Source organism: Macrosteles quadrilineatus, unplaced genomic scaffold (genome assembly GCF_028750875.1).
Source record: "Macrosteles quadrilineatus isolate MER2022 unplaced genomic scaffold, UCM_ALF_1.0 Scaffold_2__2_contigs__length_208266976, whole genome shotgun sequence".
NCBI lineage: Eukaryota > Metazoa > Arthropoda > Insecta > Hemiptera > Cicadellidae > Macrosteles > Macrosteles quadrilineatus.
Genome location: NW_026542595.1, coordinates 17065196 through 17087294, shown reverse-complemented (window position 1 = coordinate 17087294; position 22099 = coordinate 17065196). Strand labels below are relative to the sequence as shown.

At 35.6% G+C, this 22099-nt stretch overlaps 1 protein-coding gene across 5 annotated transcripts in view; it reads right to left on the bottom strand.

The window, feature by feature from the left end:
* The window catches only part of LOC128986213 (ATPase WRNIP1-like), a 99934-nt gene that overhangs the window by 39870 nt on the left and 37965 nt on the right, over nt 1-22099 (bottom strand). For all 5 annotated transcript variants that reach the window (XM_054406435.1, XM_054406433.1, XM_054406432.1 and 2 more), the window contains exons 5-7: nt 18808-18961; nt 17094-17277; nt 12676-12790 (exon numbers count right to left, since the gene is read on the bottom strand). In XM_054406435.1, the coding sequence (XP_054262410.1) occupies nt 12676-12790; nt 17094-17277; nt 18808-18961 (453 nt within the window). The remainder of the gene's footprint in view (nt 1-12675; nt 12791-17093; nt 17278-18807; nt 18962-22099) is intronic.

Here is a 22099-nt window from a genome sequence, read left to right as displayed (position 1 = left end):
TTATTTCAATTTAATTTCAACCCCATACACCATTGTCAATCCTTTCATTGTAACGTCAAACCTTTTCTCATTGCATGTTAATTGTTCATTTGTTTAAATAAAACACCTTTTGTAATCCATATCTTTGTTAACTTATAACTTTAAACATTTATAGAATAGGCCTAGCCTAAATGAATATTGTAAGGTGAGTTTACAAATTGGCGCACCAACGTGTTGGCTTGAATAGCTCATTAACTTTATTGCAATTCTCACCATAACTAGCCTATAAGTTTGTTAGATTTAAGAGTTTGCATTGCTAATTTGTCCCGTAATTACCCCTGTTTCCCAAAATAATCAACACAACAACATCGCATATTTAATAACCACGCATGACCTAACACATTTTACATTAAAATGTCGGAAAATAAATATAATTCCGTGAACTCCGTGACACTAAATCAGAAATTCAAGAAATAACTGCTGAATTAAAGTCAGAAATCCGTGAAACTAAATCAGAAATCTAAGAAATAACAAAACTGCAGATTAATCAAACTGAAGCTAAACTAATTCAAACATTTAACAATAAAATAAACGAAACCTACCAAGAAATCCAAGCTTATAGAAACGCATTTGAATCACAAATACGTGAAACTAGAGAAAGTCAAATTGAAATAAAGTCAGAAATAAATGCCATAAAATTAACACAAAGTATTTTAACTGAAGAAACAGCTAAACTAAATGATCGGCTAATGTTAAAAATTGAAGACTCTCAAAATCAGTTGAAGCAATTTGTTGTTAATAGCATATCAAAACAACAATCTAATTCAGAAATAGAGCAGAACAAATTCCAAGAACAAATAATCTCTACAGTAAAATCACAGTTAGAAGAACATAAATCTAATTTTGAGCAGAAAATAGAAGAAATCACAGTTAAAACACAACTTGACAATGAGCGTAACTCAAACATAAATTTAATTGCCCTACAAAATGAAGTATTGCCTAAAATCACCCTACAAACTAGATTAATTGAAACACAACAGCTTGAAATTCAAACTCTCAACCAAAATTTAATCAAATGTGAGTCTGAAGTAAACAACTTAAAGCAAGCTAACCCAATAAATAATAGCAAGCAGGTGCGATTCAAGTAATCTGTAGCGGTAATGAGAACAATGATCGTCAACTGCCGAAATTTAATGGACGAAGCGGTAACCCAATGGAATATCTGCGCAAACTTAAGCGATATTACGAGAGGGGGATCGAAAGGAATATGAACTGCAATCAAACTGAATACCTTAAAGACCTATTGGAAACGTCATTTGAAGGACCCGCATCCCGATGGTTGCAACTAATCAGATCAGACATTCTTGATTGGGACCATTTTGTTAAGGAATTTGAGTGCAAATATTGGAGTCAAGCCGTCCAAAGAGGAATAAAAGCCAAGATTGAGTCTGAAAAATATCGAGCTAATGGAACCTTGAGCCGTACGGAATATTTAACAGAACGAGTACTTTTATTGCAATCCATCTCCCCTAGTTTAAGTGAAGAGGAGATCGTATCATTATTGGCAGAGCGATTCGATCCAATCATCCAGGATAGTGTTAATGTGCAAAATATCACCACAATAAGAGCCATGGAACGACTTCTACAGAAGGATGACATTCGAGACGGACCGAAGAAAGTTAAGAGCTACAACAACAGTCATCAGAACAGCAGACCGTCTAGCCCTAACATACAGAACCCGCAACGTTACCATGATCGATCTAACCAACAAGCTTACGTGCCTAAGATGAACCGCCAGAACTTCCAACACAGCGATAACTATGCACAGAACAACCAACATCATAGAAATCAACAAAATTACCGATACAACAGAAACAATGGTAATGAGTCCCAACAGTACCAACGGGTGCACCGAGACTACAAACCATATCAGCGTGACCACTACCCAGACCGGAACTATGGCCAAAACTACAAATATAATCAGAATCACCCTACCAAGGAACATAACCAACTATGTGCGATGTATAGGCAAAATTCCAACTCGCCTAATAACCCGAGTACTCCACCCATGGATCCACAACTAAACAGCCACCATTCAAGTTCTCGTGTTTCACGATCTCCACAGAGGTCGGAAAACCACTCGGCGCTGTAGATTACGGCCGAGAAAGAATTATGTCAACTGATTCTTCATTGAATACAGCGCCAAAATACGAAATCCTCGGTCAATCTAGGAATCATATACTTAACCATATTCAGACAAATAATATATTATGTGATAAAAACTTTCTCTTAGAAGATGAATCCGAAACTAATGTCAACAAAAATTACATTCAAATTAACTGCCCAGAAATTAACATAAAATTAAATAACATCAACACAAATGCCTTAATTGATTCAGGTTCATCAGTTACATGTATAGCCGAATCATGGTTTCAAGAAAACAGAATAAACCTACAACCATTTGAAGAACTCCCTGTAAATAATACCGTTATAAAAACTGCTGTAGGAGAAAAGAGTAAGCGTGTTTCCCGAACAATATATGTCCCAACCACAATTAATAAACATACCGTGCTTACTGAATATTTGATAGTACCAAACTTAATAAAGCCAGTCATCCTTGGAGTCGATGTACTATCCGCCCTTAAAATGGATTTGAATTTTAATACAAATGAAATCAATATGCAAATCAACAATAATAATGTTACAGTGAAGTTTAATTTGTGTCATCATGAAGGACAAATACGTCAAATAGTAGTTAATAATAATAGTCATAGGCAAAATAATAATATAGATGATAATTTTGATAATATGATGTACGATGTGTACCACAATAACGTAATATATAATGAGTATGACAGCACAACACACAACTTCAATGATCAACAAAGTAATTCATCAAAGGACACCACATTAACATTTGAAGAGATTAGTACATCATTAGCACCAAACACATGTATTACTCAGGAAGAACAAACAATTCTAAGTCAATTATTAAATAATTACAAACACATTTTCTCTGAACAACCAGGCATATGCAATAAATATTCTCATAATTTGCGAGTAGATAATCCGCAACACTTTAAAAGCACAACTTATCCCGTACCACAACAATATCAAGATGCAGTACAAAAAGAAATTGATAGGATGGAATCCTTAGGAGTAATTGAAAGGAGTAAAAGTACATTTATTAACCCGATAATTCCAGTCATTAAGAAAACTGGAGAAATCAGATTATGTCTTGATGCCCGAAAAGCAAATGAGATTATTATTCCTGATTTTGAATGAAACAGAAGTGTAAATGAGATTCTTGGGAAATGTAAAAATGCAAAGTTCATAACTCATAAGTAGTTGAAGTGCAAATAAAACTCATTATGAATAGACCTCTAATGATAGGTTTTAATAAACTCTGAAGTCAACATACAAATACAAAATGTAAATAGTAAACAAAGAACAACTGTGAGACAATAAATAAATTCATAAATACAGTAAGGAATAATAACAGTTCATATGTATAAAAATATTATCACATTCTTCCCACCCTAAAACGAGACGTAGTCTTTTAGATAGTAAGGTCTTTGCCGTATACGCTGTGGATGCGTTTTGGAAGGCACTGAACTTGAGTCTTTGCAAGAACTGTTTGCATGTTCAACTGGTACATTCGTGTCACTTAATGTCCCACTAGAATCATTTTCAACTTGTTCTTGATCAAATGAAACCTCCAGTTCTTGAATAACTTGTTCATTTCCACATGTTTCTGGCAATTGGTAGTCTGTTTCTAAAGATGATTGTCCAGGTCCTGGGGCCAGATCTCTTATGGATACTGTCTTCTCTTGTCCATTTGGGAGTTTCACATGAGCATAACCTGGATTTGCTTGAATAAGTTCTACCTCTTCTACAAGTGAGTCATACTTGCTGGGTCTGTTGTGCTTTCTCAACAGCACTGGGCCGGGTTGTGACAGCCAGCTTGGAACTGAACCTCCATAATACGATCTTCTGGGGTGCTTAAACATCAGTTCATGAGGTGTTGTATTGGTTGATGTACATAATAATGATCTTATTGAGTGAAGTGCTTCAGGAAGAACTGATTCCCAATACTTTACGGGTAGGTCTTGGGTTCTGAGGGCAAGCATAACAGTCTTCCATATAGTGCCATTGAATCTCTCTACTTGGCCATTCCCTCTAGGATTATAAGCAGAAGAGTGGCTTGACGCAACACCATGAGTTTGTAAGAAAGACTTTAATTCGTCTGACATTAATGACGTTCCTCGGTCTGAATGAATGAATGAAGGCATACCAAAAATTGTAAACATTTCTTTCAGTTTCTCAATCACGGTACTGGAAGTCATGTCTCTACAGGGGAAAGCAAATGGATATCGTGAATACTCGTCTACAACAGTTAATATGTATTTATTTTGCGTAGCACTTGGAATTGGTCCTTTAAAGTCTAAGTTTAGTCGCTCAAAAGGTGCTGTAGCTTTGATTAACGTACCTTCATATTTACAAAACCTAGGCTTAAGTTCAGCACAAATTCGACATTGAGCTGTAGTACGACGAACTTCTTCCAGTGAAAAAGGTAAGTTTTTCGATCTAATCCAGTGGTAAAATCTTGTCACTCCCGGGTGACACAGGCTCGTGTGGATATCATTTAAGTTTGGACGACCACAAATCGTTCCACACAATCGTGACATGGTGTCTGCAACTCCATTTTCCTTGCCTGGTCGATATACGATATCATACTTGAAACAAGACAGTTCTAAACGCCAACGTTGTATCTTTTCATTCTTTATTTTTCCAAATCTTTTATTGTCAAACATGAAAGAAACTGATCTTTGGTCTGTAATGAGTAGGAATGGCCGGCCAATAAGATAGTGTCTCCACTTCTTAAGAGATTCTACGATTGCTTGAGCTTCTTTTTCAACAGAAGAATGGTTCTTTTCAGATTTTGATAATGTTTTCGAATAAAAAGCTACTGGACGTCCTGCTTGTGACAAGGTTGAGCCGATTGCAAACTCAGATGCATCGGTCTCAACTGTAAATGGTATGTCATTTTGGATTGGGGCTTTAGTTGCAGTTACTATTTCATTTTTCAATTCATTGAAGGAGTTAATTGCTTCTTCTGATAATGGAAAACTTTTAGTCGATGAAAGGGGCTGAATCTTCTCTGAAAAACTCTTGATAAAGTCTGAATAATGAGCGAACATACCCATGGTTCGACGCAATGATTGGCCATCATGAGGAAGTGGTAGTTTCAAGAGCGGCTGAAGACGGTCTGGATCAGGACGGATTTCGTTCTTTGTTATTACATATCCTAACAGATGGATTTTGTCTTGTGCAAAAGAGCATTTTTCCATGTTCAGAGTTAAGTTGTACTTCTTGGCTACATCAAAAAACTTGTTCAAATTTGTATCATGTTCATCTTTATTCCTCCCTCCAACTGTTACATCGTCCAGGTAAGCTACAGTGCATTCAAGTCCTTCTTTTTGTATGATTGAATCAATTTCTCTTTGGAAACAGGAGACGCCATTCGTAACACCAAAAGGAATTCTGCAAAATTGGTAAAGGCGCCCACAGGCTTCAAATGCTGTATATATTCGTTCTTCATTTTCAATTTGTATTTGATGGTAAGCACTCTTAAGGTCAATAGTGCTAAAAACACTGAACTTTGAAACTTTGTTAACGACATCTTCAACTCTGGGAAGTGGGTAGGCGTCAAGTTGAGTGAATCGATTTATTGTTTGGGAATAATCAATGCACATTCGCTTCTTTTTTGTTTCACCTTTAACTACAAGTACTTGTGCTCTCCAAGGTGAAGTGCTTGGTTCAATGATACCCTCTTTCAACAAGCGTTCAGTTTCTTCTTTTATGAATTTCGAATCCTCTTCTGAATAACGTCGTGACTTAACTGCAATAGGTCTACAGTCAAGATTTAAGTTTGAAAACAAGTGGACGGGTGCAACCTTAGCTGCTGTAAGTCCGCACACCTTCAGCGTAGGTTTCTTACCCCCAAATGAGACTTCAACGCTTGAGTGTTCCTTGAAAATGTCATGTCCTAAGACAACATCAGCGCATAAGCCGTCTAAAACAAGGAGTTTAGTTTTGTTGTAAATATGACCTTGAATCGACAAATCAACAAGACTGTAGCCAGCTGTAACTGGTTGATAAGAAGTAGAAGCCATAGTAACACTAACGGTGGTTGGAAAGATTGTTATTCCCCTCTTTTCTACTAGAGATTTACTAATAAATGTTTCCGAACTACCAGTATCAACTAAGGCATCAGTTTTAATCCCATTTACTTCAATCGTAATAGTAGATTTAGATAAAGATTTAGGTGCAGCTGCACATGTAGCTGGATTTTTGCTGAAAGTTTTTTTAGAGTCAAGTTTTGTAGGAGGTAATGAATTACTTCCTGACTTACAAACCTTCATGAAATGTCCTTTCTTGCCACAAGAATGACAAATATGATTTGCAGCAGGACATTCACTTCTAGTATGTTTTTTACTGGAACCACAGAAATAACATTTCCAGGAAGTGGCTGATAAACAAGTTTCCTCTGCATTATTTGAGGACATGTTACTTTTGACAGATTCTGGTTCTGAAGTAGTAGAATGTTGTATGCAATTTAATTGAGAATGTTGCTTGTTATAATATTCTGATTGATACTGAGCTAATTCCAAAACTCTAGCTTTCTCAAAAGCCTCATTCAAAGTTAATGTTTTATTTTCTAGAAGTCTTTGTCGGATAACTGGGGAAATCAAACCTCTGATAAATGCATCACGAATATAGTCATTTTTATTTTGTTCTGCAGAAACTTGGGAAAAATTACAAGGTTTACTTAAATCTTTCAAAACTTGTAAATATTGGTCAACTGATTCCCCTGACTTCTGAAAACGAGTTGCTAGAAGATGTCTGGAATAAATCTCATTCTTAGGACGGATATAGAGTTCTTTTAAAATAGCTATAGCTTCATCAAATTTTGTAGCTCCAGAGATGTATTTGTAGACAGATGGACTAATGTGATTAACAAGTAAACGTAGTTTTACCTTTTCATTTGTTGCATTAGAGTCACATTCCTCAAGGAAGTTGGTAAAAGTCTGGTACCAATGCAGCCATTGTTCTTCTGCACCATCACTTTCTGGCTCTACATCAAATCGGTCAGGCTTGAGGAGTTTGTCCATGACTTGTGAAAAGAGTTTATTAAATTGAAGTGCAAATAAAACTCATTATGAATAGACCTAATGATAGGTTTTAATAAACTCTGAAGTCAACATACAAATACAAAATGTAAATAGTAAACAAAGAACAACTGTGAGACAATAAATAAATTCATAAATACAGTAAGGAATAATAACAGTTCATATGTATGAAAATATTATCACAATGTTGATCTTACCGCATCATATTGGCAAATACCACTTACTGAAAATTCCAAACAATATACAGCATTTCAATTCAGAGGCAAAACCTACCAATACACTGTAACACCATTTGGCATCTCTACCTCACAAGCCGCCTTGGTTCGAGCACTAGACAATGTATTTGATTCAGAAGCTGAAGATTTTACTGTAATTTATGTAGATGATATCTGTATAATTTCACCAGATTTTGAGTCGCACATAAAACATCTAGAATATATATTTAAGAAATTAGAAGAAGCCAACATGACAGTTTGATTCAATAAATCAAAATTTTGCCAAAATTCTGTACCATTTCTAGGGTACACGTTAACAAATGATGGACTTCAAATGGATCAGAGCAAAGTGGAACCCATATTGAATTTCCCTACCCCTAAAAACAGAACTCAACTTAAAGCTTTCCTTGGTAGTATAAATTATTACACCAAGTTCATAGATAAATTTTCCGCAACCACACAACCCTTGATGCGACTAACTTCAAAGAAAAACAAATTTGTTTGGACCAAAGAAGATGACGTCACCTTTATGAAGATTAAAGAACTATTTCTAAAAACAAAAACTAATACCTTAACACATCCTGACCCATCTAAAGAGTTCTTCTTACAGACTGATGCTTCCGACTATGCAATAGGTGGACATTTATATCAGTTACGAGAAAATGGATAGAAAGCTGCCATCATGTTTATATTAAGAACACTTCAACCATTCGAACAGAGGTACACTACGACTGAAAAAGAACTCCTTGCCATAATTTATTGTCTACAGAAGTCTCGATATATCATCCTTGGAACAAAATTAACTATTATCACAGACAACCACGCACTTACTTTCTTAAAATCTTGCCGCCTATTAAATAACCGATTAGCCAGATGGATACTCACTATACAAGAATATAACTTCAAAATTGTTCATTGCAAAGGTATAGATAACATTACTGCTGACACACTAAGTCGCCTTTCAATCGACCAATCCACTATCTCATATAACAATCCAAAGGAATTAACGATTCACTACATTGAAAACATCCCCGATCAACAACTGAAGAGTGCATTACGAAATCTACCACAACTGCAGAGAGAAGATGCTAAACTACAACCTATAATTGAAATACTTGAAGAACAGCCAAATTCAGATTTTGCACAAAAATTATCCAATAATTTCCACATCTATAAAAATACTCTTTATCAAAAGTTAAGAGACAAATGGTTGATTGTTGTTCCTAATTGCATGATTAAAGATCTCATATGGGAATGTCATCTGTTTTACCTACACTGCGGAGCCAAAAAATGCTTTCAGTTATTGCAAGAAACTTTCATATTTCGTAACATGAATCGAACTATAAGGAAATACCTATCTACATGCGATATTTGTCAGAAATGTAAGATCAGTAACCAACCATTGATGGCTACAGCGAAAGGAGTGCTATGTACAGGAAAGAATGAACAACTTGCCGTTGATATTCATCGGACCTCTTCCTACCAGTGTGTCAAACGTTAAATATATTCTTATAGTCATCGATATATTCACAAAATTTGTAAAATTATATCCCATGCAAAAAGCTAATACTAAGACAATATTAAACAAGTTATTTACATTGCACTTCCCAAATTATGGATATCCAAAAAGAATCCAGTCAGATAATGGAACCCAATTTAAGAGCGGAGAATATATTCATAAGATGGAACAAAATAATATTGAATTAATCTTTAATCCAGTGTACCATCCATGTTATAATCTTGCCGAAAGACCGATTCAAGAAATAAAGCGATGTTTGCGCACATATTGCTCCAATCAACACAAGAAGTGGGCAAAATATATCCCTGATATTAATGCAGGTCTCAATGAGCTTTACCATGAATCAACCGGATTCACACCTAATGAACTACAATTTGGTGTTGGAGATCGCCGATTTTGGGAGAAATATTTATCTGAAAATCCATTCAACACCGAAACCCCTATAGAACAAAAACTTCTGATTGCTAAGCGCAGGTTGGATACCAAAAGACTCAAGAGATCAGCAAAATTAAATCAAAATCGAAAACCTCAAACATTAAAAATAAATGACAAAGTATTAATAAAAACACATCCCCTCTCCAGAGCCATCTATGGAGAAACAGCAAAACTTTTCGAAGTTTATGAAGGACCGTTCTTTATCAAGCAAATATTAGGAAAATCCACGTATCATGTAACAAGAGAGAATGAAGATATTTTACTCGGACCATATCACATATCTGCTTTAAAACGATACATAGAACCAATTATAGAAGAGGAGATGGCAAATGGTGAAGAAGATCTCAGCGGCATAAACTCTCAAAATATTGTGGAAATAAAATCCTCTATTCAATCCATGATCATCGAGTGTCACAAATTATATTAGAGGAGATCGTCATGAACCTTAATCGCGAGTGCGTGTACCCTTTCCCCATTTCCCAAGTGAAAATTGTGAGAACATATCCTTAACATTGCTTCCACTATTCCCCTGTGTCAGGTCATGAACTATCTTAACCCTCAATAATTCCCCCATTTATGTTTTGTTCCTGTGTTTATGTAAATTTATATTAAGAAGTTTCTAATCATCATCATCCAAAAATATCAATCATTTAATGTGACCCATAACTAGCTTTAAATATAATTCATACTAAATGATTCATGAATTCCATTTCATATTCGTTCGAAATTTGTCTTTCATTCCATATCATACAAATTTCTGAGGAGATAAATTGTAATATTTCATTTCATTTCAGTCATTATTTAGTATTAAGTTTTTTTTTTTATGTTAACTTCTATTCCTACACCACTCCTCAGAAAGACTGTCCTAATATTCATTTTCCTAATTTATATAATTTCATTAATATGTTCAATTAATCATTAATAATATTCATTCCATAGCCTATATTTTTTTTACAACACCCACAACCTAATTATTTATTAAATATGTAAGAGAATTGCAATACATCAAAATTTCTTATAATATCATTTCAAAATTAGTCCTTAAGGAATCCAAATTTAAGTAGCAGTGAAAGTGATCCCATGTGTTCAACAATGAGTGATGTGAACATTGAGATGGAAAGAGAAGGAAGCCATTGAGAAGTTGAAATTGTTAGAAGAAGGAGTCAAAATTTTACCTAAGTTAAATCAAATTCATTTATCAAGAAGACCAGTTTCAAGTTATATCACATAGTAGCCTAAACCTCAAGAGGACTCAACTCAATCATCATCTTCAAAATTAAGTATAAACTTTTCTTTAAACTCTTTTAAATTTTGTGCTAATTGGACTTACCTTTTGGACAACACTAAAATTAGATTTTTCATTGTTGGGATTGTGTAAGTTTAACACCTTAATTAGGCCTATTTGGACACTATTAAATTTAAATTCTTAGGATTCAAGCCAGCACGACACCCTACCCTGAGACATATCACACCTAAATTATTTGAACCTTCAAGTTATTATTCAAATTTATCTTTTATTTCAATTTAATTTCAACCCCATACACCATTGTCAACCCTTTCATTGTAACGTCAAACCTTTTCTCATTGCATGTTAATTGTTCATTTGTTTAAATAAAACACCTTTTGTAATCCATATCTTTGTTAACTTATTAACTTTAAACATTTATAGAATAGGCCTAGCCTAAATGAATATTGTAAGGTGAGTTTACAGTTCTTGCAAGGACTAAACAGATATATTCCTAATAATTGAACTTGGAACTTGGTATTCATCTTAAACCATAGCACAGCCTAGGAATCTATATCTATAAAAGAGGAACTATGTATGTATATATATATGTGTGTATATACGTTATGAACTCCAAAACCGCTCGACAGATTGTAATGAAACTTTCAGGCATTATTAAGCATCTTTCAAGGATGGTTCGAGTGAAGTTTGGTGCAGATCCGTCAAAAGGGCTCTGCCCCAGAGGGTTTTAAGTGGACCAATGTCAGACTTTTTGATCTACAATGTTTACAAATAAATATAATTTAAAAGCAGATGTTTACTTTCACCAACTGTTTTGTAGGTTTGAATAATCACAACATTCTGTATTAGCATTAGTCATGATTTGAAATAGTGCCACAGTGTTTCTGCAGATTGCAGCACAGAAAACTATTTTACTTTTTAATAAGTCCAAAGTATTAAACCCCAATCGCAGCACACCTGTGCACTCAACGTTTAAATTCTCCAATGTTAAATATTAAAACATAAAAACCTTTATCAAAGTATTATAAACAATAAAAGAGATGATTTTTTTTAAAATTTATGACGACAGCTAATTTGCAACCAAAAGGTGAGTGAGCGTAGCGAACGAACATCGACCTGGAGGCGAGTAAGCGTAGCGAACGAGCTAACCTGAAAACAAGTGAGCGCAGCGAACGATTTCCAACCTGAAGGTGAGTGAGCGTAGCGAACGAACTTCAACCAGGACGTGATTGAGCCATGCGAATACTTATGAAGTTAAGCGGGGCAAAGCCCGCGGGTACAGCTAGTAGTCCTATACAAGAGCTGTTTTTTCAATGTAAGTTTCATGTTATATGGAGATTTTTTCGTCACAATTATCATGTAGTCTAGGCATATCTTAAATCTCATCAGGTAATTTCCTCTTTGTTAATTTAGTAAACCTTTGAAAAATCTTTGTAATCTAACCAAGGAAGGGCTTGTGATGATGAACCACAATTAACAGCTGAAGCAAAGGTTGATAGACCAGCTTTCTCATTATTTTAAGGTGTTTCCATTAAAACCCAAGTTGAAACACTATCGATATAATAAAGAAACTAAATTTATTACTAATTTCCCTGTCAATCACTTGCAAGCATTCAATAGCTTCTCTTGTCACCGTCTTGTTGGTCGTCTGCATCTAGCGATTTTATTTTATCTGACAGTAATCATAGAGTAGTAAATTAAGGAAATGAGAGCCAAAAATGTGTATAACACTCATTTAATGGCCTCCATGTCCACACAACGTTGTAATAGGGAATGAAACGGCTGCAACCAGCTGTTTGAAGCCAAGAAAGTAGGCCTAATTTTTTTGAAAATCTCAGTTTGAAAGAGGTTGTTTCACGTAAGGTTGAGGTTATGATAAAAATCACTATCTCAAACAATGTTAATGTAACGAGAAAAGTAGCTAAAATTCCGCTACAACTACTTTAAAAAAGCTAAAGCTACAAAATCTTAAAAGTAGCGTAGCTTCAGCTAACGCTACAAAAAAAGTAGCACGCTACTTCCCAACACTGCTCACACCAATGTGTTAGTACAGTGTTGTGTAGCCTAAAACCCCATATAACAACTGACCTGGCAAGATATGTTGATATGTGGGCCAAGAAAAGTCCACATTCAGGCAAGCCTATCAGCTGACAGGCCTGCATGGCAGACATGGCCATGGTGAGAGCATGAGGATCCTCCATACCTGCAAACATAATGTTAACTGATAACTTCATTACAACAAATTATAAAAGCTAACAAGGATCACTAAGGAACAAGGATTCTTAATCACTCTTATTTATTGTTATTTATTGCTACTATGATTTATTGTTGTTGTTATTTAATAATTAATATTTATTATTCTTAGTCTATGAACGATTCACTTTATTCAATTTTATGAACTCATAGCATGTTCTCAATTTTTGTACAAACTAGGATAGTGCTGCAATGTAAATGGGATTTGTATTCTGTTTTGTAGCATGCAAAATAAAATAAAATAAAATAAAAATAAATCACAAACTTTTGAGAAAACCTTAAGTCGCACACCTATCAACTGTATACTTGAATGAAAGGTCTTAATGAGAAACTTCCCCAAAACATATCAGTTTTTCGATAAACCCTCTCCTAAGGGCACACACCTTAATATTAAAGGGTTGTTTTGATCACATTTTAAATATTGAATACAAGTCAGCTGTCATATTTTATTTATATTTGGTTGTTTACTTTTCCCCTTGGTTAACCTTTTGATTCTTATAGATTGTCTACGTTTACATTATGAAAAATTAATTAGTTTTGATTTTGCCAAACAGCTTACCGGTATAGATAAACATAATAGATGGTTTAAATAAGTAATATTGAGCATTCCTCTATGATTGCTTGCTAATGTAACTGTTTCGTTATAGTATAGTAGATTTTAAAAAATCGCATTATTCTCTTCTGTATTCTCACCCCGTGCGTAGCAAAGCCGGCCAGAGCAACTTGTATTCATAAAGTTAAAAATCATTATCAAGAATATCAATAAATACATTATACCTCCTCTTGGACGATAAAGTTGATAACAGTGAGAAAGTTTCTAGGAAAAAACATATGATTAAATATCATTTAAATGTTAAACTGTAACATAAGGTCAAAAATGCAGAATTTTATCGCAATCGCGCAAGACAGTGATAATGTACACACGATCGTGGGAAAAGATAAGAATTTAGCTTCATTCGCGGTAGACGCCCAACGATGACAATCTCCTCACGACCACGGGATATGTTCATATATTGCCGCGATCATGGAAGAGGATAATTATGTCTACACGACCGCGGAAAAGTCAGAATTTTGCCGCAATCGCGGGGGACAATTACGATGTCTATACGGCCAAGAGGCTTAAAAAGCTTAAAAATAAGAATAAAAAAAGCTTAAAAATAAGAAGTTTAAAAATGGTGGTTGGATTTCATGAAAATACAACCACATTTTTTTATTTTGCAATTTTTCGGTGAAAAAGCCAATTGCCTCGTGCCCTAAGCATGTGCCTACCGTGCCTATTCGGTAAATCGGCCCTGTACTAATGCTCTTGATAAAATCATAATGCGAACAGTAAATATTGCTTTGCTTATTCTTTTTTGGCACAAACCATATAAAGTAGAAAGAAAAAGAAATTTTGACTGATCTGATCAAAAATAGCTAAACAATCAGTTGTCCACTTGTACTGTCTTTAAATAGACCATATTAATTTTAATATGTATCAGGTGACTTATTTGTTTGTTTTTGTTATGAGTTTTTGGAATTGGTATTAAAACAGGGTTTATGTAATGTTGGTTTTATTTTATCTTTAAATAGTTTACAATGGCGACGAGGAGGAGGTATTTTATCTTTAAATAGTTTACACCACTACATCACCACATTTTGACTGACCTGATCATAATAGCCAAGCAAGCAGTTGTCCACTACATCACCACATTTTGACTGATCTGATCATAAATAGCTAAGCAAGCAGTTGTCCACAACATCACCACATTTTGACTGATCTGATCATAATAGCCAAGCAAGCAGTTGTCCACCACATCACCACATTTTGACTGATTTGATCAAAAAATAGCTAAGCAAGCAGTTGTCTACTACATCACCACATTTTGATTGATCTGATCACAAATAGCTAAGCAAGCAGTTGTCCACTACATCACCACATTTTGACTGATCTGATCATAAATAGCTAAGCAAGCAGTTGTCCACTACATCACCACATTTTGACTGATCTGATCATAAATAGCTAAGCAAGCAGTTGTCCACTACATCACCACATTTTGACTGATCTGATCATAAGTAGCTAAGCAAGCAGTTGTCCACTACATCACCACATTTTGACTGATCTGATAATAAATAGCTAAGCAAGCAGTTGTCCACTACATCACCACATTTTGACTGATCTGATCATAAATAGCTAAGCAAGCAGTTGTCCACTACATCAGCACATTTTGACTGATCTGATCATAAATAGCCAAGCAAGCAGTTGTCCACTACATCACAACATTTTGACTGATCTGATCATAAATAGCTAAGCAAGCAGTTGTCCACCACATCACCACATTTTGACTGATCTGATCATAAATAGCCAAGCAAGCAGTTGTCCACTACATCACCACATTTTGACTGATCTGATCATAAATAGCTAAGCAAGCAGTTGTCCACTACATCACCACATTTTGACTGATCTGATCATAAATAGCTAAGCAAGCAGTTGTCCACAACCATCACCACATTTTGACTGATCTGATCATAATAGCCAAGCAAGCAGTTGTCCACTACATCGCCACATTTTGACTGATCTGATCATAAATAGCTAAGCAAGCAGTTGTCCACAACATCACCACATTTTGACTGATCTGATCATAATTAGCCAAGCAAGCAGTTGTCCACTACATCACAACATTTTGACTGATCTGATCATAAATAGCTAAGCAAGCAGTTGTCCACTACATCACCACATTTTGACTGATCTGATTATAAATAGCTAAGCAAGCAGTTGTCCACTATATCACCACATTTTGACTGATCTGATCATAAATAGCTAAGCAAGCAGTTGTCCACAACATCACCACATTTTGACTGATCTGGTCATAAATAGCTAAGCAAGCAGTTGTCCACTACATCACAACATTTTGACTGATCTGATAATAAATAGCTAAGCAAGCAGTTGTCCACTACATCACCACATTTTGATTGATCTGATCACAAATAGCTAAGCAAGCAGTTGTCCACTACATCACCACATTTTGACTGATCTGATCATAAATAGCTAAGCAAGCAGTTGTCCACTACATCACCACATTTTGACTGATCTGATTATAAATAGCTAAGCAAGCAGTTGTCCACTACATCACCACATTTTGACTGATCTGATCATAAATAGCTAAGCAAGCAGTTGTCCACTACATCACAACATTTTGACTGATCTGATAATAAATAGCTAAGCAAGCAGTTGTCCACTACATCACCACATTTTGATTGATCTGATCATAAATAGCTAAGCAAGCAGTTGTCCACTACATCACCACATTTTGACTGATCTGATCATAAATAGCCAAGCAAGCAGTTGTCCACTACATCACCACATTTTGACTGATCTGATCATAAATACCTAAGCAAGCAGTTGTCCACTACATCACCACATTTTGACTGATCTGATCATAAATAGCCAAGCAAGCAGTTGTCCACTACATCACCACATTGTGACTGATCTGATCATAAATAGCTAAGCAAGCAGTTGTCCACTACATCACCACATTTTGACTGATCTGATCATAAATAGCTAAGCAAGCAGTTGTCCACAACCATCACCACATTTTGACTGATCTGATCATAATAGCCAAGCAAGCAGTTGTCCACTACATCACCACATTTTGACTGATCTGATCATAAATAGCTAAGCAAGCAGTTGTCCACAACATCACCACATTTTGACTGATCTGATCATAAATAGCCAAGCAAGCAGTTGTCCACTACATCACAACATTTTGACTGATCTGATCATAAATAGCTAAGCAAGCAGTTGTCCACTACATCTATAGACATATATAGAAGATAGATGTTTTTGATCAAATAAAATTATTATCTTATCCTACCACAGTTGTGGGTATGACAACTCGTTTAGTTCCTTAGAACTATTTCAGGTCATTTATAATGCAACCACATCATCAATTTATTATTATGTTGTGGTATGTCAAAAGATTGCCACAATCACAATAATTTAAACTTGTCATGTTTCAAAAATTCTGTACAAATTAATAAAACTGATTAAAACTGTACAGGCTGGCCAGCACTGTCTTATTACTGCCACTGACTAAGGCCCGATTTCACTAAACACTTAAACCGCCGTTAAGCCTTGCGCCTACTGCAGATAGATCGTAACTGACGAAATCGGATTACACCACTCGCCGTTAGAGCTAGTTTATACAGAAAATATACTAAGATAAAAACTAAATAGATGAAATTAGATCATTTACATAGACTTCATTACATACCAATATCCTCACTAGCACAAACTACGAGTCTCCGAGCTATGAAGATGGGGTCTTCCCCTCCTTCCAACATACGAGCAAGCCAATAAAGGGATGCATTCTCATCTGAGGCTCGAATCGATTTATGTAATGCTGAAATTATGTTGTAGTGTTCCTCTCCTTTTTTGTCATACAACAAGTGAGATCTCTGCAACAATTGTTTTGTAATCAATTTATTAACCTATATAGGCCTACTTTACAAAGAGCAAAAATTTTTGTGAATTTAGAATGAACATTGTAACAGGTCAAATTTTGACGTGGGATAATATTTTGCGGTCATCCCAAATAGGCCTACCTTGATTTATTTAACGAAAAGGCAGCAACAAACACTGGACATATTAATAGTGACGTATTTTTATTATTATTTTCAAAACATAATAATTGTTACACAAAGTTTAACAAACAGATGGATTATTGGATTATTCTCCACATAGGCATTGCCTGTGTGTGGGGAATGAGCTTCACCAGCAGTCAAACATCTTATTTGATAGGAAAATTAATTAATAACTAAAATTATAAATTTACATACTTGGAAAAAGGAGAAGGATTGCACATTGAGCTAATACAAATAACAATCTTAAAACTGTAGGAACCACAAGAGGAAATAAGGGCGAAACAAAACTACGCACACGTAAATGTCGCTCAAACTGAGACTTGGAACCACACAAATACACACACAACACACTTCAGCTCAGTTGCACCAGGACATCAGGCGGCTGCTGGCCCTACAGTTCCATTAGTTAGTTCATAGTTCATATGGAGGGGATGATCGTAGTTCTCAACCCCGACGCCAAGGGCGGTAGGCGAGAACTGCACAAGAAGCGCCCCGAGGCAGTCAGTCGTTCTTCAGCCGTCGACCAAACGTTCACTCCCCACGGAACAATAACTGGCAGTCGTCCTTCAACTCAACCACAAAATGTTCGCTACACGACTCACTACAAACCAATATCTGGCGATAGCCGATATTAAAATGACGCGAGACGATACGAACACTGGTAATTGTGGAGCCACACGATAATGCTCTATTTATTTACCAGTACCGTTTAGTATAATTATTTGAAGTTATATTTCGTCGATTACGCATGTTCAAGGTAGGATTCTACGTGCACGAGTAAGTGTAGATTCTGTCTTACACGAGGCTTTGGTGGTTACCATACCAAGCATTATAACCGTTTTATTATTTCGATTTGTGTTATACACACATGTTATATCGACCGATTATAATTAGTTACAAACGACTCTGGTGGTTGACCGAGGGGTGGTTGATTAGGACACGTTTTACTTTGGTTTAAACCAAGTACCGACTCATGTTTTATTAAACCTTGTTAAATTATTCCGTTATATTCTTATTCGCACGGTATTTTCATTCTTAATTCGATCTCAACGCAAATTTCGAGTGGCTGTGATGATCACTTGTCAAAGGTAAGATAATATAGTTATTGGCATTGTTGTAATTATATTCCGAGTCTGAGCCAATAAACTCAAAACGGCAATTAATTAATGTACATGTTAGAATCCTGGACTATCAAATTGTAGGCTAGGCTATCTGGACAAATTTTAAGGTGTGACCTAATTTCAGGTGAGACGACTTATTACGTATTGTTCCACTAAACCCCGATATTAAAACCTAATTTTGTCTCTCTACCCGAAATTCTCATAACGTAAGTATATTATGTACCTTGATGCCTTCCTGAATGTTTTCTAGGGTGATTCTTGTTGGCTCGTTGGTCTGAGTGCCAGTTTTGACAGCCATCTGAAGACTGTTGAGAGCTATTCTCGCATCTCCATCACACATGCCAGCCAGCCACTCAAGTGACTCGAGATCAATACACCTGAAAGAAACAACATCAATTAAAAATAACACTGCTCCAGCAATCCTGCAAACTAAGCAAATTTCTGTTTGAGTGAATCAATTAAATTATTTACAGTAAAATATTTCCTTGATAATGTCAGATTTTTGTTACCTTTTCTTTTAGCCAATTTCCCATAGGGAATAACCTATTACCGTAGTACTCATGGTAAGACCTGGACCCCGGACCGATTCAAGGTTATTAAAAGAAAAAGAGGTTGCCTCAGTCGCGCATATGACGTCACCTGCCGACCCGGACCGTTCTGCTTATAATTCACAAAGCTGCCACCTGTCAAATTCTTTGTTATTGTTGTTTGTTTTTCATTTATTTATTTGTAAACAGAACCACCATTCTTACTAGACAAATACGTAATTTCTGAGTGTCCACTTCAAACGTTTTTGTGCTTGTTTAGTGTGATTAAGTAGGTAACCTTATTCTTTCTTGTTTAATTTATTCTGCGTTATATTTTTTATTGTTTAAGTTTATATTTTCATTCTGGTTTTATATTTTTTTTGGGTTTTATATAATTTGGTTGTTACATTTTATCTTTATCAAACTAGTTTGTTTGAAATGCCTGGTGAGCGATGTGCTGTAGCGGTATGTAACAATAGTCGGGTAAAAACCCGTGATTTACATAATGATAGGCCTAAAATTGTTTATCATCGTTTTCCTAAGGAAGAAAAACTATGCAAGCAATGGGTCCACTGTTGTAAACGCGTAGATCCATTAAATCCTCGTACTTCAGTAGTTTGTTCTAAACATTTTACTGACAACGATTACGAACGAGATTTAAAAGCGGAACTCTTAAATCTGACACCAAAGAGGAATCATAAGCCCAGCGCATGTCCATCAATTAAACTTTGTATAAAATTTCAACATCAAGATTAACAAGAAGAATCCCTAGTCAAAATATCAAGCATAGATGAAAGTTGTACTGAAAATGACAGTATAGGCTAATAAGTATGATCACGAATCAAGACATCTTATCCAGTGAAGTAACTCGTCTCAGAGATGAGATTAAACTTTTAAAACAAAAAATTGAATTTTTAACGTTCTGGCAATCTACTAAAGAACGTAACACCCATATGTAGTATTTGTTGATATAATTTATGCATTTCCAATTTTAAATAATTATTTTTGTATTGCTTTAATAAAATGTTTGCTTTTAATAAAATGTTAATGTAAAGTTTTTTTCTGAAAACCAGTCGAAAAGTAGTTATAGGCTACATTAAAAAGAGAGCTGTTTCTCATCCAAATGCAAAAATAATATGCGGAGTAGTAATAGAGTGAAGGAGAATGCGGCGATCAGATCAGCAGATAACGTCACACTCCCGCCCGCTAGCTTACTTTTACATGCTTTTACTTAATCGTTTACGGAACTTACACAAAAACAAACAACAATAACAAAGAATTTGACAGGTGGCAGCTTTGTGAATTAAAAGCAGCACCGTCCGGGTCGGCGGCTGACGTCATACGCGCGACTGAGGCAACCTCTTTTTCTTTTAAAAACCTTGGGACCGATTTACTTTTTTGTTTTGAGGTCTCTAGAAGTTAAAAACACTGTCCGTTCAAATTTATATATGTGATGTGGAAAGTAAATAGGGACCTCTAGTCGGGAATTTTGTAGTTTGTTATATATATATATATATATATATATATATATATTGTTGTATTAAGTCTGTTCTTTTTATCATATGATTTATTTGTGTTTAAATATGTTTTGTTGTCAGATGATTTTTGTAAACATGTTTTTGTAAACATTGGTTTAGTTTGGAAATAGAGTTTGTTGAAGCAATATGAAGCAGTTTGTGTGAATAATATTCTTGTATAAGAAATAGAACGTGGTGGCAGCATAGTGGATTTTTTTATCGAACAAAGTCTAAAACCACGCAAAATGTCAATTAAGGGCAGAAAAAAACGAAATACTCGTAAGCAAAGGTATGAGGACATTGAGGAGAACTATGCCCAAAGTGAATTCAACTACATGTCAGAAAGGGATTCTAGAAAGATTGAAGGTGAGTCACTAGGTTTTGCATTGGGACAGACAAACCGAGAAAATAATGCAGTAATGTGTACTCCTACTCCGATGATAAATCTGACGTTACCAACTCCAGAAACCTTCTCTTTTACTCCGAATGAGTGGCATTCCTGGAGGAATCGCTTTCAAAGGTACAGACGGGGGTGCGGTCTGGATATCACTTCCGACGCTCGGCAAATCGATGTACTTTTGTTTACAATGGGTAGTAGGAGTGAAGATATTTTCGATTCGTTTTCACCAAAACCGAATACTTATGACGAGGCTCTTCGGGCCTTTGATGAATACTTTGTGCCAAGACGAAATATAATTTATGAGAGAACAAAATTTCTGAGACACAAGCAAGGGAGTGATCCATCTGAAAAATTCATAACAGATTTGCATTGTCTTGCAAAAACGTGTGCATGGGGTGAACTGAACGATGAGATGGTGCTTCTGGTCCTCATTATTGGTATGAAAGATGAGGCTTTAAGTGATAGACTCCAGCTGGACTCTCAATTGACTTTGGAGAAAGCAATTAATACCTTGCGCCAACACGAGGAGCTAGAACGCCAAAAACGTGAACTCGCCAATACTAATGTTTTTATGGTGAATAAAACGTCAGTACAAGTCGGTAAAACCAATCTGTCTGAAGGAGCTGGTGAACAGAAATTCACCGAGGATGCTATGAGAAAAAAGTGCAGGAAATGTGGTTATAACTGGCACGGATCACTGGCTGAATGCCCTGCTAGGAAAGCCAAATAAGACAAATGTTCCAAGATTGGGCATTTTTTTCGATGCTGTCCCTCCCGCAAAAAGTGGATGAGAAAAAACAAAATCGTTGTTAAGGAAATCGAACAGCAAGATTCAGACAGTGGTTATCAACAGGTTCCTGAGATTTTCATAGGGAATATAGACAACAGTGACAAAGCCTGGGTCCAGGAGGTAAAAGTAAGCTTTGGAAACCAAGATTTAGGTCTTATAAAATTTAACTTGACACAGCAGCTGATGTAACCATGATTCCAGTAGGAGTTGTCGGTGATTTTATTAAGACTCTGCCTCTAGGAAAGTGCAAATCCCCTGTGTTTAGCGCAAAGAAGAAAGAA